The sequence below is a fragment of the Terrapene carolina genome, unplaced genomic scaffold, assembly GCF_002925995.2.
Source record: "Terrapene carolina triunguis isolate 2854851 unplaced genomic scaffold, T_m_triunguis-2.0 Scaffold165, whole genome shotgun sequence".
NCBI classification, from domain to species: Eukaryota; Metazoa; Chordata; order Testudines; family Emydidae; genus Terrapene; species Terrapene triunguis.
In genome coordinates, this window is record NW_020664516.1 from 2,504,366 (window position 1) to 2,524,624 (window position 20,259).

At 50.4% G+C, this 20,259-nt stretch overlaps 1 protein-coding gene across 1 annotated transcript in view; it reads right to left on the reverse strand.

Moving 5' to 3' along the window:
- Positions 1-14,469, reverse strand: part of LOC112119564 (hydrocephalus-inducing protein homolog) — a 360,821-nt gene extending 346,352 nt beyond the window's left edge. The window contains 3 exon segments of the mRNA XM_029912025.1: positions 8,779-8,898; positions 12,769-12,894; positions 14,350-14,469. Of these exon segments, the coding sequence (XP_029767885.1) occupies positions 8,779-8,898; positions 12,769-12,894; positions 14,350-14,469 (366 nt within the window).
- Positions 14,470-20,259: the final 5,790 nt, after the last annotated feature.

A 20,259-nucleotide genomic window follows, 5' to 3' on the forward strand; every position in this document is an offset into this window, starting at 1 on the left:
CCGAGCTCGGATGCTCTGACCAGCCACACCCCGGGAAAATTTGAATTCCTTTTCCTGTCTGGGCAGTTTGAAGCGCAGTTTCTGTTTGGACACCGTGGCGAGCTCAGCAGCAGTGGCAGCAGTGGCAACGATGCAGAGCTCTCCAGCAGAGATGGCCGTGCAATCCAATAGAAAGAGGGCCCCAGCATGGACGGATCGGGAAGTCTTGGATCTCATCGCTGTGTGGGGAGATGAGTCCGTGCTTTCCGAGCTGCGCTCCAAAAGACGGAATGCAAAGATCTATGAGAAGATCTCTAAAGCCATGGCAGAGAGAGGCTACAGCCGGGATGCAACGCAGTGCCGCGTGAAAATCAAGGAGCTGAGACAAGGCTACCAGAAGACCAAAGAGGCAAACGGACGCTCCGGATCCCAGCCTCACACATCCCGTTTCTACGAGGCACTGCATTCCATCCTAGGTGCGGCCGCCACCACTACCCCACCCCTGACCGTGGACTCTGAGGATGGGATATTGTCCGCGGCCGGTTCCTCAGCGGACGGGGAAGAGGAGGAAGGAGATGAGGAGGACGAGGCAGTAGACAGCGCTTACAACGCTGATTTGCCCGACAGCCAGGAGCTCTTCATCACCCTGACAGAGATCCCCTACCAACCCTCCCCAGCCGTTACCCCAGACACAGATTCAGGGGAAGGATCAAGCAGTAAGTGTTTTAAATATCCAAACATTTATTTACAACATAACTGGCATATTTAAAATATTAACAGTAGCTAAAGTGCTTTAAAACATGTAAACATTTATTTGCAACAAAACAGGAAGATTGAAAATATTAACAGTGGGTAAAGTGCTTAAAAACATGTAAACAGGAAAGTCAAACAAAAGGGGAATCAGTGCAAAGTGTATCATGATTACTCCGTCTTTGGGCGCCTCAATATATAGTCCGAACCATTTTAAAAAAATCTCACAATGTCCGCTTCATGATTATAGTGCCCAAAACCCTGCAGTCATTTGTCCCTCCAAGGGCACCTAAGCCAAGAACTGGTCAATGTAACCGGGGATCGAGGCGACATCCTCCGGGGAGAACTCCTCATACACCTCCTGCAGGTGTTTTTCAAGCCTCATCAGCAGGTTCCTGGGCAGGGACAGCTTATTAGGCCCCCCGTGGTAGGACACGTTTCCCTGCCACAACGCCAGCAGGTACTCCGGGATCATGGCCTTGCACAGCAGTGCAGCAAATGGCCCCGGTTTCTGCAGGCTGTCCCGGAGCATCTTCTCCTTCTGGCTCTCGGAGACCTTCAGGAGGGTGATGTCAGGCATGACTCCCTGCTGTGAATTAGGTAGGGGAAAGTTAGTATTGGGACTGCTTGCCCGTCCCTTTACAGAACTGCAACCGCCGGTTTACAGCCACGCGGTTTACAGCCGCGAGGGGCTGGGACAGGGCCAGAGTTCATGCTTGCAGGATTGCTGCCAGCAGAGACTCGCATTGCTTTCTATGTGAAAGGAGGCCAGTGCCACTCTTAAAGTTTTAAGCGGCCACAAGTCTACGGCTTACCATGTTTGCCATCTAGACAAAGTCCGGTGTCCTGCCCTGCTCCTCAGCTCGCCACAGCAAGACCGCAGGCACTGTAGGCGAGGGCCGAAAATTCGACCTTGTCCTCAGTGCGCGTGTGATAGGTGCTCTGCATGGTCTTGTTCACAGAGAAAGACTATGTTCTCTGTTCACAGATACATTGCTCTGTCTCAGGAATTCACTCCCTTTTTCCAATTCCCACAGCCACATCTGCCCAGAGGCTAGCGCACATTAGGAGGAGGAAGAAGAGGACACGGGAAGACATGTTTGCTGAACTAATGGAATGCTCCCGAGCACAGGCAGCCCAGCAGACACAGTGGAGGGAGAACTTGTCCCAAATGCACCGGGCAAACATTGAACGGGAGGAGAGGTGGCGACAGGAGGACAGGCAGGCTACTCAAACGCTGCTTGGACTAATGAGGGAGCAAACGGACACGCTCCGCCGCCTTGTGGATGTTCTGCAGGACCGGAGGCAGGAGGAGAGAGCCCCGCTGCAGTCTCTCTGTAACTGCCCTGCCCCGCCACCAAGTCCCATACCCCCCTCACCCAAAGTCCAAACACGGAGGGGTGGAAGGGGCCGGGAAAAATTTCACTCCACCCCTGCGGACTGCTCTACCACTAGAAGGCTCTCATTCCCCAAAATTTGAAAAGTCCTTTCCTACCCGCCTCACACAAGACCCCGTCCAAGTTTCACCCCCCCGTTCCATGTGCGGTTGTTAATAAAGAATACGTTTCTGTTCATTTCTGTTTCCATCCTCTTCTTTTGGAGGGGAGTCTGTCTGGAGGGGGGGGGAAGGGCCTTGGTCATTGGACAGGACAGTCACCTTTAGCAGGGGGCAGGTGCAGCAGCAGGGCACATATACAGTGCAGTGACTAGTTATCCTGGTCAGTCTGGGAGGTGGTTTTCATGTTCTGTGTGGTGGGGGCGGTGGTGTTGCTCTGTGACTTGGTGGCGGGGGAGGGCAGTTACAGATCTTATGCAGCGGTCCTTACCCTGGATCACAGAGCCGCGCAGCAGGGGATCTGTAACCCTCCTCCCCCTGCAAGACAGTCACATAGCCGACACATACACGCAGTCCCGGCCAGGAGGGCTGGCAGGCTCCGTTGAAACAACCAGTCCACCATCGCGGAGCCTGTCATTCCTGGAGTTTAGAAGCATCATTTGCATCACAACCCTAAACCCGCTCCCCGCCACAGTCTGCGTCCCAGGTTTAAAACATTCCCGTGAAAACAGTAATAAAGACAACGGTGTCCATGAACAAAACAGAACAGATTTTATTTTTTGGGAAGGGGGTGAAGGGGGTATGTAATTGGAGAGGATAGTCGACGGCAACTGGGTAAAGAAACGGGGGCAAGTTCAGCTTCTGTGTCCACAAACTTAAAAGTCAATGGGTACCCTGCTCAGCCTTGAAACTGGCTTTCAAAGCCTCCCGGATGCACAGCGCGTCCCGCTGGGCTCTTCTAATCGCCCGGCTGTCTGGCTGGGCGTAATCAGCAGCCAGGCTATTTGCCTCAACCTCCCACCCCGCCATAAAGGTCTCCCCCTTGCTCTCACACAGATTGTGGAGCACACAGCAAGCTGCAATAACGATGGGGATATTGGTTTCGCTGAGATCACAGCGAGTGAGTAAGCTTCTCCATCTCCCCTTGAGACGGCCAAAAGCACACTCCACTACCATTCTGCACTTGCTCAGCCGGTAGTTGAACAGTTCTTTTTCTGTGTCCAGGGCGCCAGTATAGGGCTTCATGAGCCAGGGCATTAGCGGGTAGGCTGGGTCCCCCGAGGATCACTGTAGGCATCTCCACATCCCCAACAGTTATCTTGTGGTCCGGGAAGTAAATACCTTCCTGCAGCCGTCTAAACAGACCAGAGTTCCTGAACACGCGAGCGTCATGAACCTTGCCCGGCCATCCGACGTAGATGTTTGTAAACCGTCCCCGATGGTCCACCAGTGCTTGCAGCACCATTGAAAAGTACCCCTTTCTATTGATGTACTGGCTGGCCTGGTGGCCCGGTCCCAGGATAGGGATGTGAGTCCCATCTATAGCCCCACCGCAGTTTGGGAATCCCATCGCAGCGAAGCCATCTATGATGGCCTGCGCGTTTCCCAGGGTCACTACCTTTGACAGCAGTACCTTGACGATTGCCTTGGCTACTTGCATGACAACAACCCCCACGGTAGATTTGCCCACGCCAAAGTGGTTCGCGACTGACCGGTAGCTGTCCGGCGTTGCAAGCTTCCAGAGGGCTATGGCCACTCGCTTCTGGACAGTCAGGGCTGCTCGCATGCGGGTGTCCTTGCGCTTCAGGGCAGGGGACAGCAACTCACAAAGTTCCAGGAAAGTCCCCTTCCGCATGCGAAAGTTTCGCAGCCACTGGGATTCATCCCAGACCTGAAGCACTATGCGGTCCCACCAGTCCGTGCTTGTTTCCCGGGCCCAGAATCGCCGTTCAACAAAATCCACATGCCCCATTGCAAACGTGATGTCCTCGGCGCTGGGTGTCGTGGTTTCTGACAGCTCTGTGCTACTCTCCGACTTCAGGCCCTCACTCCGCTGCCGTAGCCTCCTCGCCTGATTTCTCTGCATCTGCCTCTGGGAAAGGTGTATGATAAGGTGCGAGGCGTTGAGAACGGCCACAACTGCAGCGATGGTCGCAGCGGGATCCATGATCGCAGTGCTGTGGCGTCCGCGCTGTCACTGATCAAAAAGTGCGCGAACTGATTTCCCGCCGGCGCTTTCAGGGAGGGAGGCAGGGCGGTAGTGACTGACGGATGACGACAGTTACCCAAAAGCACCCTCGCCACAATTTTTTACCCAGAAGCCATTGGGGGCTCGACCCAGAATTCCACTGGGCAGCGGGGACTGCGGGAACTGTGGGATAGCTGCCCACAGTGCACTGCTTCCAATGTCGACGCTTTCCCTGGTAGTGTGGACTGACAAAGTCGAATTACTGTCCTTAGTGTAGACACACACGTTCGACTTTCTAATATCGATTGCACATATTCGATTTAACTAAAATCGAACTACTCTCGTAGTGTAGACATACCCAAAGATGCATGTGGAATCTTCACGACTGTTAATGCTACAGTATGTGTCAGGGTCCCTATTACACCAGTGCTGTCTCACTGAGGTCTCACTAGCTTCCAAAACAGATTCATTTTGGAACAGCAACAATTCCACACTGTCTCATTCACACACAGTCTCTCCCTCCCTCCCATAACTATACCTCCCCAGCTGCAACTGTACAAGTTGCAGCTGGGAGCTGCAGACATATTTATGCAGACGTTCTTTTCCACTTAAAAAGAAGAGTTAACTCTTTGTCTGCTGGCTGGTATTTGGCAAAGATGAACATCATTTGCAGCCACATCTACATCACTCTGAAGCAGTGCTGTTGCAATGGTATGCCTGTCCTCCAAAGGACAACTGTAGGGGAATGCAGCAGAGAAGTGGTTGAAGAGGGGAACTGAGGCAGGGTTTGTTGGAGAAGTGTATACAGGTAGGGTCAACCCAAGTAAAAATTGGGATTATACTGTAGATCATAAACAATCTCTCGAGGAAGCTCCTTCCCTTTTGTTTTGGGAATCCACGTGTCACGGCTCAGCCATATTTCCAATATTCCTCCACTACCAAAATGAATGTAGCCCTAAGCTCCTCACAGCATCTTTCTCCTCTCCTGGGACACTCTCTAGCACTAGTTCCCTTTAGCCTCCCTTGTCAACACAGCATTTCCCGCAGTATTCCTTGTATTCCTGTCATCAAATTGCTCCAGGAGGCCCTAGGACTCCTTCCACGACCTCCTACTGCCTCCATAACAGCAGAGCTTCTCGTTAGCCATTACTCTCGGGCAGGCTTCATTTCATCCTCTGATCTGTCGTATTTTACAATTAGAGCTGGAGAAGGATTTGTTCCTTTCCACTCTCTCCTATACACTTTTCCATCCTCCTTGCACCTGAAGGTTTATCACTAATATGCCTTTTCCTTACAGGACTGGATCTCTGATTACTTTTCACACTTTGTCAAAGAAAACCCTGGGGCGTCCTGGAACACTTTCTAATTCAGCTCGCTTTCTCCCTCCTTCTCACTATCTTTTCCCATGGGATTCTTTCCGGCATACACCTCCTTCAAGCAAGCTTATTCTCTGCTGAAATTTCAAGTCCTCGTTTTCTCCCTTTTCAGTCCTGATTATAAATCAATGGTTCAAAATCGCTGAGATCTTTCAACTGCCTCCCCCCTCCCACTCCTCTCAGGGAAATCTCAAAACGATCGCAAAGTTCTTTCAAGCAAAGGCAGACACTGTGTGAGCACTCTGAAGGTAAAACAGAGCCACTCCCCTCAGAAAAGGCGTGGCACTGAGAGGGCTTCTGAAATCTGTTCATAAGCATGCAATTCAAAGGCATTCTGCTGCTGCCGGTAAGTCAGTCTGTTCCCATTTCTGATTTCAATGAGCAGTTCTGGACTGATTTCATCTTACCCCAGTGTATGTGAGAGGGGAATCAGTCCCTGTACTTGCTCTTAGTGATTGAGAAGACATGTCAGTTCAATGCAGAGACTGCATAAGTTACTAACTCACCTCTCAAAAGAGACTAACATTACAAACTGTGGGTCAGTTCTGGGCCCAGCAAGAGAGTCTGGGGAGCAGAGCGCATAGCAACCACATGCAATGGGGAGGCTTTGCAGCCACAAGCATGTCTGGGTATCCTGACCTGGACCAGTCACAGGCTAAGCCCAGCCCTATTTCTATTGGCAATCGGGTGGTGGCGGAAGACGTCAGGTAGGCCGGGCCATGCTGTTGTCCCAGAGGGAAGCAGACAGGTTCCTCCCCAGGTGAGTGACAGCCAGGGGGCATGAACAGGCCACATGGCTCAAGAAACACAGCTCTGAAACAGGATTGTCAGTGGGGAGAGGAGAAGAGGCCATTGGGAGGAAGATCTCCCCGAAGGAAATCACAGGGTATGGGAGAATCTCCTCCAGCAACTCCCACCAACCCAGCCTCTCCTGTAACACAATACCTGGAACTCTCCCTTCCCCATGCAGGAGAGGCAGCCCTAGGGTGGCACGGACTTCTGCCACATCACGGACTGACAGACAGAGTCAGGATTGAGACAGGGCTGCTATGGGCAGGGGAAGGGAGCTCCTCTGCCTAATTCCCCACCCCCAGCAGCTCCACATCATCCAGTAGGGTCAGCTGACTTCGGAGTCATTCAGTGAGGTGCATTGCTGGCGCAGTGATTTGGCCCCGTACAAATCGGGAACACTTCAAAGGGGAGGGAGAGCCTATGTGAGCTGAGGCTGACTCATCCATCCCCAGTTGAGTAATGATGCAGAGACAGAGGCTGGTAAACGGATTACATCAATGTGAAGAGATCAGATTAATTACAGAGAGGGAATAAGCGTGAAGGAAATCACCTATTTTAAGACACAATCCAAGTGAACGATCCTGACATTAACAAGCAGGGATGAGGACACCAGGGCTGGGGCCCCACTGTGGCCATTCTTGAGTAAAATAGAAGACACCTGTCAACACGGAGCATTTGCAGACCAGGGGAAGATGAGCTGAGACACCCTAGGAGTCACTACACAGCAGCATGGTAACCTGCTGACCCCAGGGGGCCTGGTGGAACCCCAAAAAGAATGTTGGCATCTAAAGCACAAGGTTAAAAAAGGTCTTGACCAGAGCCAGGATGCTCTTGGTTCATGCCAATCCATCACTTAGTAGGCAGGCAGGGAACATGTGGTGGGTGTAGTCAGAGTACGGCTGATCAGTCAGGCATGCTGCACACTAGCTGCGAGTAGCAGAGAAGCCCTACTGGGAATGCTGCAAAGAGGAAATTACTGGCAGGAATTGAGCCTTCTGGCCACATGGGCTCGTGCTGTTGTTCCCTGGCCATGGGAGGACAGAGAAGGCCACAGCATGTGCAAGGCTGAAGCCCGGAACACTCTGGCACCACCTTAGAAACATAGCTCTCCAAAGGAAGGAAATCACCAAAAGTGGTTCTTAATCGGGCTAACTACTTTGGAACAGACCCCTCCATGAGCGGGGACACAAAGGAGGAGCGAGCCAAGAACCCCTCCCAAGACTTCCATCTTCCCTGGGTTGAGACAAGGCCCCTCTGCGTGGTTCAAGCAGAGACTAAGCAGAGTCCATGGAATGAGAGGTGTATGGGTGAGTGTTATCAGCAAGCAGGAAACTCTTCTTTCAGTTCATCACATGGCAAGCCTAAGATGTCCTGCACTTCCTGTCAAGGCCCATGTCAACAAAGGGGACCAAAAAGGAGGACAAAATTAGCCTTGAAAAGGAAGAGGTGAGCTTTAAAAAGTCATAAAAATGGGCACTTGGCACATCAAAGGATAAGGGCCTACATCAAGGAAGCAGGGAGCTGTTTACCACCACTTTATAAATGGTATTTTCTCACTGTGCGGGGCAGCTACAGCAAGGACAGGCCAAACCCAAACCCTAAGAACGGGTTCCCTTTGGATTTCAGGAGAAAAGGCGGTTCTGAGCCTATCCCCACACTGAACCTGCTCCTTTGGCTTGGGTTGTAGATCCAAATACCAGAAAGACACTCCTCTCCCAGTCCCGGGGCCTGTTCCAGTCCTGGTGTCAGAGGAACAGCCCCCAATGGAGACAATGAGCTTGCACCTCCTTCCACCAGAGCGACATTTGGACTCTGGTTCAGAACAATTCATGAAATTTTGGCACCATCAAACACAAACCTTGCCCTAACTCAGCTTTGGCCCCTTAACCCAGAGTAAACCTAATTTGGATCCTAATCCAAATACTACCCCCCTTAGGCAACACAGTCACAAAGCAGGTCACACAAATGAGAAAGATTAGACCTAGTCAGTCTGAAAGTTTGATTTTCAGGCTCACACCTTCACATGAAGCCTTTCAATGTCAACTGGCATTTATGCCTTCCAGTGCAGTAGTTAAACATCTAAGTACCCAGGATAGGGGTGCAAGATCCATTTGCATCAACAAATCAGAGTTTTAAGATGCAGAAAAATGTGTGTGCTACACACTGAAGCATCAGGCACTTAGGAGCACAAATTTAGCTGGTAGGTTACAGTCACTTTGTAACTATAGCTATCAGAAGCATCTTATTGTATGTCGTGCTCCAACACTGAGCTGATAACACGGTGATCAGTGCAGTACACAACCTACAGAAATTAGACAACACCATAGACTGGTAAAGGTCCAAGTGATGGCTCTTACCTTGTCATTGTTCCTTAGAATCAGCGGGACTTCATAGATCTCACAAGGGGCATAGTTCTGAAATACCACCTCTGATGGGTAGGGCTGAAACAAGCTCTGCTCCAGGTCAACTGAAGAGAACTAAAGATGTAAAGAGACACTCAGTAAATAGACACAGAAATGCTGGGAGGAATGGGGTCATGAATGCAAATTCTGCATTGCTCTTTAGCAGGATGCAAGCTAGACCATCTCTATAAGCAATTATATAAGGTTTGCAGTGAACACTCCCCAAAAGAGCCGTGGAACAACTGAGATCAATGAATTTACAGAGGACCCCAATGGAGATACTCTAGAGATGACTGTTGCTCATTGACTTTATAGCCTGCATTCACCCGGATATAAAGACATCAGGGTCCAGATCCTCAGATATTTAAAATGCCTAACTTGCATAGGAGTAAGGCATGGGAATTAGGCACCTAAATGCCTTTGGGGATCCCATGGAAGTTATGTGCCTAAATGCCTTTGAGGATCTGGGAGGATCCTATGGGAGTAAGGTACTTAAATGCCTTTGAAGATCTGGCCCAGGAGACTAGAGGGCAGAGAGTTTTATTGTCAGTAAGGAAGGCGACCGAGAGAAGCAATGCAGCAGCTGTTCAGAGTTCAACAAAAGATGACAGAGGACAAGGCTATATGATTTCACATTACCTTGGTGTCACTGGAGGATTTGAATGAGGACAGAACTTTGGTTACATAATCTTTTCTGGTGAGTTTTAAACCAGAGCAAGGAGTACTCAACTTTGTCCTTTCAAGCCTGTGTTGTTTCACGCTGTTCTTTGAGCATGTCCAGCAACGTGCACTGACACAAAGAGCAGCGGGTTGTGGGGCAAAGCAGCACATATTAGGAGGAGATTCTTAGGTTACCCTAAATATTTTAATCTGTCTAGGCAGGTACCATCTCCACATTCTAATAAAGAGGCATCCTGCACCAAGACCCTCGAGGGACATCTGAGTCTAGACCAGTAGTTTTCAACCTTTTTTCATTTGTGAACTCCTAAAAAAATTTCAAATGGAGGTGCAGACCCCTGTGGAAATCTTAGACATGGTCTGCGGACCCACAGACTACAGGTTGAAAACCACTGGTCTAGACAGAGAAGGCTTGCGTGATGAAACCCTGGCCCCACTGAAGTCAATGGGAGTTTTGCCATTGACTGTAGTGGGGCCAGGTTTTCCTCCATGGGTGGGGGAGGATTGTCAGTGTGTGCTGTCAATTATTTCTGGTCCCTGGAGTTTGGATATGTTCCAAGTTTCCTGTGCTATTTAGGATAGTTCTCAACCAATTTGTTACAGGTTTCGGCTGGGGATTTTCTGCTCTGTAGAACACTTCAGTAATGTATCCTCTTGGAATAGGTATTACATAGTGAGCAAGAAACCAAGTTTAAACGTTTATCCTGCTGAGCATGCATCCAAGCTGTCAGAGGGGCATTCCCCTATGCAACCTCCATGGTATCATGACCCTGAAGGTCTGCAACCTGGGTTCACCTCCTTGTCTTACCCAGCAGCTTGGTACTAAACAACCTACAGAGAGACCATGAAACCTGAACCTATATCAGGAAGGCCTCCCCTAGGCCCTGACTGGAGAAACAATGGGACATCTGATTGGTCAGAGCTTCCTATTTAAACCCAAAGGAAGGCACAGGAAGTTATCTGCACAATTGGGCTCTACCTGGCTGCAGCCTGGAATGCTCGCCCAGCCCTATGTACTGTGACCTGCCTGATTCCCAGTATCCTCACCTTGGCCTGACGCCTGGTGAGAGAAATAGTGCCTGGCCCCATCCGAATTAGTTCACCTGGTTCCCCGTAACCTGAACACAATCCTTCATGTCAAGGGCTGAGAACCAGGCTCCAGTGGGGGGGAGAGGAAGGAGATAATAGAAGCCAGCATCACCATACATAATTTGGACTTTCGGATAAAGCTATTTAGTATGCACAGGTCTAGAATGGGGCAGCACTTCCATCCTTCTTGGGTATGAGGAAGTAAGGGGAGTAGAAGCCTTCGGTCTCTATGGTGCCCGTTGCAAGAAGAGCTTCGGCTTCTTGTTGGAGAAGGCACTGATGGGGAGGGTCCCCTGGAGGTGTCTGGGTGGGGGTGGGGTGAGGGAAATGATAGAAATTTTATGGAGTGTCCATGGTGGATTATTTCCAGGACCCCACGGTCCACGGTGATCTTGTCCCAGTTGTGGGTGAATAGGGCAAGACGGCCCCCAAAGAAGATGTGTGGGGCCACGGATGGCAAGGGGGAGGGTTCACAGCTCTCAACTGACACATCAGAAGCGTGCCTTGGGTTGCCGGTGGGTGAGAGTCGAGGAAATGGCTGTGGCTGAGGTCATAGGTCGCTGACGCTGGGACTGGTGGTGCTGGCGTGGGGGTTCCTGGTGCCGCTGCTAATACAGCGGGTAGGGTGCATATGGCCGGGGGTGGAATTCTTGGAGCTGCTGTTTGTGCTGACGGCTGGAGTATAGATCCCCAGCGTAGCCCTCGAGTCCTTTAACGAGTGATGGTGCTCGTCAGTCTTAGCATAGAACAACTTGTCCTCGTAAAAGGGGAGGTCCTCTGTGGTCATTTGTACCTCTCGAGGGAAACCAGAGGACTGTACCCAGGACTCGCAGTGCATGAGGACGCCTTTGGCCAGTGAGCACGAGGATGTGTCAGCTGCATTGACCACCATTTGGAGGCTGACTTCATCTACAAGGGTGCCCTTCATCCACCAGCGCCTGCAATTGCTGCTGCTGGTCTTGGGGTAGATTGTCCTTGAACTCTGCAAGTGTAGGTGTAAAAATTGTATTTTGCCAGCAGAGCCTGATAGTTGGCAATGTGAAACTATGACACCGCAGAGGAGTAGTGGAGGCAGTCGGGAGCAAGAGTCAGAGCTGTGCCTGGATATTGGAGAAAATGTTGGCTCTGGTTCAGAAAAGCCCTCGGAGTCCAAAGATGCCTTCAGCAGCGGGGGAGCCAGCAGTGCGGACGGACCATGGTGTAGTGTGGGCATGACCCTCTCCAGCTGGAGCAGGACCAGCTTGTCTCCACAGTGATGGGCCGGAGAGCAGTGGCAAAGGTGGGTATGGGAAGCTCCAGTTCCTCCATGGAGAGAAAGGGCTCCAGACCGCCAGGGGTCCGAGGAGTGCCTCTGGAGGCTGCTGAAGACCGTGGTGGGGTCCCTGGAGACAGCTGCACTGAAGGTTTCGGAAATAGCAGTGGGATAGGCGGTGCAAATGCAGGAGACGGCACAGGGCCGGTGGGTATCGGGGCCATCGACAGGGCCGCTGGATCCTTTTTCTTCTTACTCTCACCCTCAAGACGAGGAAGCCTGGGTGTAAGTGCAGCAGTGTCAGCACGCAACATGTCACCTGACCTGGCACGGCTCGGGGAGGAAATGCTGCCCTCGATGGGGACTTGCTTCTATGCCGATGAGAGTGCTTTCTGCTCTCATGCCTCAGCCTGTCCACAACTGCCAGGTCCAAAGCATGGGAAGTGCTGGAAGGTGCACTCACCACCAGTGACAGACACTGCACCGCCGGTTCCAATGCTAGAGAACTTGGGGAAACGCATGATGCACATGCGAGTCAACAGTCACTGCTATGAAAACTTCCAGTTCTGGCACATGGCACACATGTGCACCCATGATTGGAATACATATAGAGACCATCACTCAAAGAAGAAGAAATGAAAATCCAGACAAACTCCATTCATTTCAACTGAATTCTCTGCATTCATACTGGTGGAAACAAGATCAGAATCTGGCCCTCTGACCGCAAAAGACATGGAGCCTGAGACCCCTCTGACTTACACCAGTGTAAACTAGGAGTAGCTCCATTGAAATCAGTGATTGAGAGGACAGTCAGGCCCAGTGTGTGCAGGATTTAAACAAGTTGAATCCCATGTACTCCATCACTGTAAACATCACATCAAATAGAAAGAAAAAGGGAGCTGGAAGGAAGGGCAGGGAAGTGCTACCTTTTGATGGGAGGTTTCACTCATGTCTAAAAGCTCAATAATCCGAGGTGGCCGCATCTCATGAGTACTAGCCAGCTTCTGCTCCGTAGTAAGAGACATCTCCTTTAGGAAGGCAGATGGAGTCAGCTGCAATTCAAAACAACAGGAGCCAGAGCTATATAAATGGCTTTTCTTGTTACAGTGCCGCTGATAAATAATTTGTGTTCTCAGCCGTTAGGGCAGTCCTGGAACTCCACTAAGTTCCCTGCTGAAATATTTAAAACTGGTAAATTAATTATACCGAGCAGAATATACATGCACTACCTGAGAGATTCCGCCCTGTTTGTCTCTCTGTCAGCCATGATTGGAAATGACATCTGGCTGAGGAATTTGATTTGTTGGGGGCGGGGGGGTGTTCCTTTAACTTTGCTGGCTCAAGCACGTGACTTGAAAAGAAAACAGCCTGTAAAATCCCATGGCTACAATTTTACACAATGCTCACGCAAAGGCCCATGTAGGGACAACTTCTCTGAGGGAATTGTCAAGGCAAAGCATAAAAGAAATGGAGCGACAAGGTTCAAGGAAAGGCCCAAGATTAGATCATCTAATTTTAATCAGCAGTTGTCTGATCTTGCTTTGTCCTTATTGCCTTCTTGTTGGAGCTCTAAAGAGCTGTTTCCATGGTATGAGCTAGCATTGGGCTGAATCCTGCTCACCTTATCTCAAACAGCAAACCCCATTCACTAAACATGTGGGTAAAAGGGGCTGGATTTGACCCCTGACCCTACAAGCCCTTTATAACGTGATTAGTCCTCACTTCACGTGACATGAAGTCAGTGGCCCAGTGGATCCCTGCACTGGAACTGAGGTTGGCACAGGGTTCATGAGAGGGCAAGCTGGCATGATGTCATTTCTGTGTTCCTCTATTCTGGACTTGGTTCAACCCTGGGCACAGATTACAGGAGCCTGAAGACTACCCAAACTTATGCCCAGCTGCCAAAGGCACTTAGGGGCTACTACATCAGCCAGGAATAGCTGGAGTGCAGTGGCACTCAGGCCAGGCTCCCTTCTCTCCCAGATCATCCTTGACATTCCCCAAGGGCTAGTGCAGGGATAGGTGTAGGGCCATTATGGTGTCTTGGCGCCAGCTGGAGAAGCCCCTACACCAGGCAAATTCCCCAGGGCTGCTGGATCTTACAGCAGGGTGGGATGAGTTGAGCCTAACAGGAATAGTCTCATAAGCTATGGCTTGCATAGCAAGTTCCTACTGCACCAATCACCAGAATCACTCCACTAGTTAAGGACCTGCTTCCAGTTTAAACTCTGAGGAGATGGCTGTTGTGCTGGGGTTCTCCTTTACTGCAAGGTCTGTGGTGAGGGCTGATGAGAATCCTCCCACTCCTTTCCTCTTACCCACCCCTTCCTCATCCATTGATCCTGGATCCCATAGACGTGGCTTCCTGAAGTCAGAAGACAAAACAAAAGGGGGGATTACCTCCTCCGCCTCTTTGTGGGAAAGGTGGGGGGTGGGAACTGGCACTATGGGGTCCCTCCCCACCGCTGATGTTGATCGGATATTCTAGCCATGTGTTAGGTACTTACAGTAACAGCCTTTTCTTCCTCTCTGACAAGTTTAGGATTACGAGGGGCCACAACTTTGCTCTGGAATCCTTCAGGCATCTTGGAGGGCCCTAAGGATTGATGAACCTTGCTGGATGGCATCCTCACATCATTTCTTAGCTCATCTGGAATAAGCAACAGTGCGATTTTTAAAAGCCAGAAAAATCCTTGGAATTAAAAGTCCTCAGCAACAACAGGTACGAGGCCCAATTTTCACTTGCTGCATGGGCCAGAGTGTAGACTCCACGGACTCAGAATGGGCATTTTACAGTCACTTTGCTCAAGAGCAAATGATGATACAAGGTGTAAGGCTGCAGATACCCTGGGAGACCCATGGGAGCGTTCTAGTTTACAGGGCTTTAATTTTTAAACCTCTACTGCTAGATTCTCCTCTCACACTGGAACAAGTCAGAATAACACCCCCGAAGACAATGGAGTTACACCAGCATAAAACATATGTCAGAGGTGAGCCATGCACACGGCCTCCCTGATCTCACTCCCTTCTCCACCATAAATGCCGTCTGCCCCGTCACTAACATGAGTTAGTGTTTGTGCAGGGGCTTGTGGGAGCGGAGTATTTCCATAATCACTGGTGTATTTTCTCTGGGAGTTTTGATCGAGTAAGGACTGCAGCGCTGGGGTGGGACTGAGTGTAATTCCAAGCCGTGAGCACCAATTAAGACACTAAAGGGTGGCAGCAGCCTCCACTGTGAACCTCATTCTTGGCAGCCAGTGGCTCTAGAGAGCCAAGGATTCATTGACCAAACCCTCATCCTGCCCCAGGAAACCCCTTCAATAGTATCTCAGATACAGCCTCTGTGGAGCACAGCATGCGAGAGACACAAACACACTGACACTACTGCCAAATCTTGCACCACGCAGGCCCAGCGGTTTTGCTTTTTGGGCCCAACAGGAAGAGCAGGGACAGGGGATTTTGGCCCTAGCAATCCAGGGCTGATGGGGTACGATGGCAGCAGCTCTTTGGGATGGATATTTCTCTCCTGAATAATCACCCACTTTACAAAGCATGGACGGATAACAGTGAAACCAGAGGAAATACGCTCAGAGCCAAACTGCCCAATGGTATCAGTGAGATCCTCAGGAGGAGGGGAGAATAAGGAAAAGCTATTTGAGTTCACCTAAATAATACATTTAAAAAAAATACAGTCGGAGCTGGCATGCACCCAGCTAGCCCCAGCAGCAAATGGGTCTGCTCTGCCATGTCTGGAAGGAAACCCTCACATCATTTCCTTGACACATTAATGCTGTTTAAAACACTCATGTCCCTCTCACCTGGCTGCTGAGGAGGTGGGGCCTATAACAAATACTCTGTTTTTTACCATTTCAGGAAGTTGTTAATGTTTTTAATTGAGAGGAGGGCAAAGGGTTAGGGTTAGCATATTAAAAAAAACATATTTTAAAAAGGGAAGAAAGAGAACCCGGGGAACTAGAGACCGGTCAGTCTCACTTCAGTCCCCAGCAAAATCATTGAGCAGGTACTCAAGGAATCCATTTTGAAGCACTTGGAGGAGAGGAAGGTGATCAGGAACAGTCAACATGGATTCACCAAGGGCAAGTCATGCCTGACCAACCTGATTGCCTTCTGTGATGAGATAACTGGCTCTGTGAATATGGGGAAAACGGTGGATTGGGCCAAAAGAAATCTGAGGAGGTTCAACAAGGACAAGTGCAGAGTTCTGCACTTAGGACGGAAGAATCCCATGCACCGCTACAGACTGGGGACCGACTGGCTAAGCAGCAGTTCTGCAGAAAAGGACCTGGGGATTACAGTGGATGAGAAGCTGGTTATGAGTCAGCAGTGTACCCTCGTTGCCAAGAAGGCCAACGGCATATTGGGCTGTATTAGTAGGAGTATTGCCCGCAGATCTAGGGAAGTGATTATTCCCCACTATTCAGCACTGGTGAGGCCACACCTGGAGTATTGTGTCCAGTTTTGGTCCCCACACTACGGAAGGGATGTGGACAAATTGGAGAACGTCCAGCGGAGGGCAACAAAAATGATTAGGGGGTTGGGGCACATGACTTATGAGGAGAGGCTGAGGGAACTGGACTTATTTAATCTGCAGAAGAGAAGAGTGAGGGGGGATTTGATAGCAGCCTTCAACTATCTGAAGGCGGGTTCCAACGAAGATGCAGCAAGGCTGTTCTCAGTGGTGGCAGATGACAGAACAAGGAGCAATGGTTTCAAGTTGCAGTGGGAGAGGTCTAGTTTGGATATTAGGAAAGACTATTTCACTAGGAGGGTGGTGAAGCACTGGAATGGGTTACCTAGGGTCCGGTGTTGTTTAACATCTGTATCAATGACCAGGATGTAGGAATAGAGCGCATACTGATCAAATTTGCAGATGACACAAAGTGGGGGGGGGCTGCCAACGCTTTGGAGGATAAAGCTAAAATTCAGAGGGATCTTGATAAATTGGAGAACTGGGCTAAAGACAACAAAATGAAATTCAACAAAGACAAATGTAAGGTGCTACACTTAGGGAAGAAAAACCAAATGCACGAATACAGAATGGGGGATAACTGGCTTGGCAGCAGCGCTGCTGAGAAAGATCTGGGAGTTGTGGTGGATCACAACCTCAACATGAATCAGCAATGTGATGCTCTGGCAAAAAAAGCAAATGCAATTTTGGTTGCATTAACAGTGGCATAGCATGGGAGTGATAGTACCACTCTACTTGGTGCTGGTTAGGCCTCAGTTGGAGTAGTGTGTCCAGTTTTGGTCACCAATGCATAGAAAGGATGTGGAGAAACTGGAAAGGATCCAGAGGTGAGCAACAAAGATGCTCAAAGGGCTGGAATGCAAGTCATATGAGCAAAGGCTGAAGGAACAGGGTAGGTTTAGTTTGGAAAAGGGGAGACTGAGGGGGACATGATAGCGGTCTTCAAATATTGAAAGGCTGCCATAAGAAAGATGGAGAAAAGTTGTTCTCTCTTGTCACAGAGAGCAGGACAAAAGGTGATGAGTTCAATCTACAGCACAGCAATTTTAGATTAAATCTCAGGAAAAACTTTGTATCTGTAAGAGCAATCGGCCAATGGAATGACGCCTAGGGAGGTTGTGGGAGCGCCTTCACTGGAGGTTTTCAAAGGAGGCTGGAGCCATCTGTCTTGGATGGTTTAGACACAACAAATCCTGCATCTTGGCAGGGGGTTAAACTAGATGACCCTTGGGTCCCTCCTAACCCTGTGGTTCTAAGCGCACTATCCCATACTGCACTCACTGCTTCTAGTGGGGGAAATCCAGCGCTGAATTGCCTGGCTAATGCGCATGTAAAATCTCAGCCACACCATTGCATTTACATGGGGATTCCCATTCAATATCAGTAAGTTTCCCAGGGACATGTCTGTTCAGCCAAGTTAACATTAACACATACGTTGTTTTGGGAGAAGGGTAAAATGTCACTTGGGGTCTGTCTGTCTACACTACAAAGAAAAACCTGTGGCACCAAGTCTCAGAGCCCAGCTCAATTGACTCAGACTCACGGGGCTCAGGCTGCAGGGCTAAAAACAGAAGTGCAGATGCTCAGGCTGGGGCTGGAGCCTGGGCACTAAGACCCTCCCCCTTGTGGGGTTTCAGGGCCTGGATTCCAGCATGAGCCCAAGTCAGTTGACCCAGGCTCTGGCTAGGGATGACAGGTGTCTGGTTTTGACTGGAACGCCCAGTTGAAAAGGGACCCTGGCGGCTCCGGTCAGCATAGCCGCTAAAAGTCTGGTTGGCCGCAGTGGGGCAGGCAGGCTCTGTGACTGGCTCCGTGCAGCTCCCGGGAACCGCAGCCAATGGGAGCTACGGGGCTGGCGCCTGCGGGCAGGGGCAGTGCACAGAGCCCCTCGATGCCCCTCCGCCTAGGAGCTGGAGGGACATGCTGCCGCTTCCCGGAGCCATACGGACTTCCTCTGTCCCCAGGGCTGCCTGAGATCAACGCCGCCTGGAGTCTGCACCCTGAACCCCCTCCAGTGCCCCAACCCCCTGCTCCATCTCAGAACCCCCTCCTGCACCCAAACTCCCGCCCAGAGCCTGCAGCCTGCACCCTCTCCCACACCCTAACCACCTGCCCCAGCCCTGAGCCCCCTCCTGCACTCCGAACCCTTCGGTCCCAATCTCCTGTACCCCAAATCCCTCATCCCTGGCCCCACCCCAGAGCTCAAATGCACAGTCAGAGCCCTCTCCCACTCCCACACTCCAAAGCTCTCAGCCCCACCCCACAGCCCGGAGCCCCCTCCTGCACCCCAAATCCCTCATCCCCAACCCCAGTACAGAGCCCTTCGGCCCCGCCCGCACCTCAACCCCCTCCTGCACCCCAAATGCCTCATCTCTGGCCCCAGCCCAGTGAAATTGAGCGAGTGAGCAAGAGTGGGGGAGAGCAAGCAAGGGAGGGAGGGGGGAATGGAGTGAGTGGGGGCAGGACCTCAGAGAAGGAGCGGGACAAGGGCGGGGCCTCGTGGCAGGGGCGAGGCAAAGATTTTCGGTTTTCTGCAATTAGAAAGTTGGCAATCCTAGCTCTGAAGTCACACAGGGCTCAATTGGTGTGAGCTGCAAATATATCACACAGAAGACATGCTAGAAAAGAGAACTGCAAAGAGGACAATACAATTTTAAACAGCCTCAGGGGCTGGATCCTATAAGGTATTGAGGACCATCAACTTCCCTTGACCACAGCTGGACTTAAAGGCACTCAGCATCTAGCAGGATCTGTCCCATATACAGTTGGCTTTGAAAAGAAAAGCATCATTCCAACAGCAACCTATGGAATAACAATTACCCCTCTCTGCCAAAGAATACAGCAATGCAAACTGGTCTACACTGACAACGGACATCAGCATAGCTATGTTTCTCAGAGACGTAGGTAAGCCAACCTAACCCCTGGTGTAGACAGTGCGAGGTCAATGGAAGAATTCTTCTGTCAATTTAGCTACCACCTCTTGGGGAAGTGGATCACCTACACCAACGGGAGATCCTATCCCCGTATTGTAGTAACTGTCTACACCAGGGATTCTCAAATTGGGGGTCGGGACCCCTCAGGGAGTCACGAGGTTATTACATGGGGGGTCGCGAGCTGTCAGCCTCCACCCCAAACCCCGCTTTGCCTCCAGCATTTATAATGGTGTTAAATATATAAAAAGTGTTTTTAATTGATAAGGGGGGTCGCACTCAGAGGCTTGCTATGAGAAAGGGGTCACCGGTACAAAAGTTTGAGAACCACTGCTCTACACGGAAGCGCTACAGCAGCGCAGGGGTAGCTGTGCCTCTGTAGCATGTTAAGTCTACACAAAGCCTTAATGAGGAGGAGCTCTGTCCCCCTTGGGAATGTATCAGAATAAGTCACGTTACAACACCATAAATGTATAAGCTGCAGTGTGTCAGAGGAAATCTGAGATGTTTAGAAAAGGTAAAAGAACAGGTTGTGTAAGGGTCACTAAGGATTATTTTAACGGAAGAGATTAAATAAATACAGTCACAAAGTACCACTCACAGCAATCCTCAAGGGAAAATCCACAAGGAGATGCTATATCCCAGTCCTGTGAACAATGACATGTGCCTCTCCAGTTCTACTTCAAGGGTCATCATTCGAGTTCATTCTAGTCAAGAACTAGACGCCTTCCCCACTTAGCCCATCTAAACTTCACTGATCTGTATCAATTGTCATTAAATACACAGGAGCAGATTTTCAGCTCTATTATCCAAACATACTGTGATTTACAGCAGAGTCCAGCAGTCAGGGACTAGGACTGGCAGTCAGGAGGTTTGAATTAGGAACATAGGCCTGGGCCATTGATCCGGTCCCCTGCTATTGCAGGCAATCCTGTCATATAACCCCATTCATTAACTCCTAGTCTCAGCTCTGCCACTGATTTGCAACAGTAAGTTGG